Raw genomic sequence first — 1,366 nt, forward strand, 5'->3', positions numbered from 1 at the left:
TAAAATTTTATTTTGAAACGAAACGAAACAAAACAATTTTTTTTCTCGGTCACTACAACTCTCCCCACTTAAAATAATTTCGTCTTCGAAATTTAACTTGCTTGTTTTATGGAGATCAGGATACTTGGCTAAAATGTCTTCTTCTCTTTCCCAAGTAACCTCATCCTCACCATGTCTACTCCACTAGACTTTGACTAGTGGAACCTTTCGATTTCTCATGACATGGTCATTTCTCTTCAGAATCACTGCACGAGCTTCCTCATACGTCACATCACTCCGAACGTCCACTGATTAAACATTAACTACATGATTAGGATTCGAAATGTACTTTCTCAACATAAAAATGTGAAATACATTGTGCTCTGCTGAAAGCTCAGGTGGCAGTGCTAACCGACATGCCACATTCCCAATCTTTTCAAGAATCTCAAATGGGCCAATAAATTTAGGACTCAACTTTCCTTTCTTTCCAAATCGTAGTATTCCCTTCATCGGCGCGACCTTGAGAAATACTTTCTCTCCAACTTCAAAAGTCAATTCTTTTCTCCTTTTGTCGGCATAGCTCTTTTGACGATCTTGGACAATCTTAATTCTTGATCTAATTTTACGTATAGCCTCCACAATCTTTTCGACCAATTCTGGGCCCAAAATTCTACTTTTACCAACTTCATCCCAGTATAATGGCGAATAACATCGTCTACCATACAACTTGGTACCTGCAGCTGCCTGAAGACTTATCCAAAACTTTTAAGTAAACCTCAGGTCTCTATTTGATACGATAGATGCCGGAACTCCATGAAGCTGCATAATCTCCCGGACATAAATTTGTGCGAGCTGTTCTAAGCTGTAGGTTGTCCGAACTAGCAAGAAATAAGCAAATTTTGTAAGTTGATCCACAATCATCTAGATCGCATCATGACCTCTCACTGATCTAGGAAAATCGATGACAAAATCTATTGCAATCTTTTCCCACTTCCATTTAGGTATGTCCATGGGTTCAACGGTCCCGACGGTCTTTGATGTTCAGCCTTCACCTATTGAGAAACCATGCATTTGGAAATGAATAAAGTTATCTTCCCTTTCATATTTCTCCACCAAAATGTGTTACGTAAATCTTGATACATTTTAGTTTCGCCTGGGTGGGCGGAGTAAGGAGTTGAGTGAGCCTCGGCCATAATTTCATTTCTCAACACTTCATCCTTTGGCACGTACAACCGATCCTTAAACATCAAGGCTTTGTCTTCGGCTTTCAAATCCTTTCATCTTCTCAATTCCGACATCAGACTTGATCTTTTCCAAAAAGGAAACATCTTTCTGAGTAGCTACTATTCTGTCCCTGAGCGTCGGTTTCGTAGTAAAACTTGCTAAC

At 39.5% G+C, this 1,366-nt stretch overlaps 1 protein-coding gene across 1 annotated transcript; it reads right to left on the reverse strand.

Moving 5' to 3' along the window:
• Positions 1–291: 291 nt before the first annotated feature.
• LOC111380588 lies at positions 292–990 on the reverse strand. The gene is made up of 3 exons (XM_023004190.1): positions 918–990; positions 775–857; positions 292–723 (listed from the first exon to the last, which is right to left on the reverse strand). The coding sequence occupies exons 1-3, from the start codon at positions 988–990 to the stop codon at positions 292–294; spliced, it is 588 nt and encodes a 195-aa protein (XP_022859958.1).
• Positions 991–1,366: the final 376 nt, after the last annotated feature.

Source organism: Olea europaea, unplaced genomic scaffold (assembly GCF_002742605.1).
Source record: "Olea europaea var. sylvestris unplaced genomic scaffold, O_europaea_v1 scaffold2174, whole genome shotgun sequence".
NCBI classification, from domain to species: domain Eukaryota; kingdom Viridiplantae; phylum Streptophyta; class Magnoliopsida; order Lamiales; family Oleaceae; genus Olea; species Olea europaea.

What these genes read in the sequence shown, in the direction of transcription:
- LOC111380588 (XM_023004190.1), bottom strand. Translation starts at nt 990, where the DNA reads ATGGACATACCTAAATGGAAGTGGGAAAAGATTGCAATAGATTTTGTC. An exon ending in TTTTCCTAGATCAGTGAGAG is followed by an intron (nt 858 to 917) that starts GTCATGATGCGA and finishes ATTTCTTGCTAG; the next exon opens with TTCGGACAACCTACAGCTTA. An exon ending in ATGGAGTTCCGGCATCTATC is followed by an intron (nt 724 to 774) that starts GTATCAAATAGA and finishes ATAAGTCTTCAG; the next exon opens with GCAGCTGCAGGTACCAAGTT.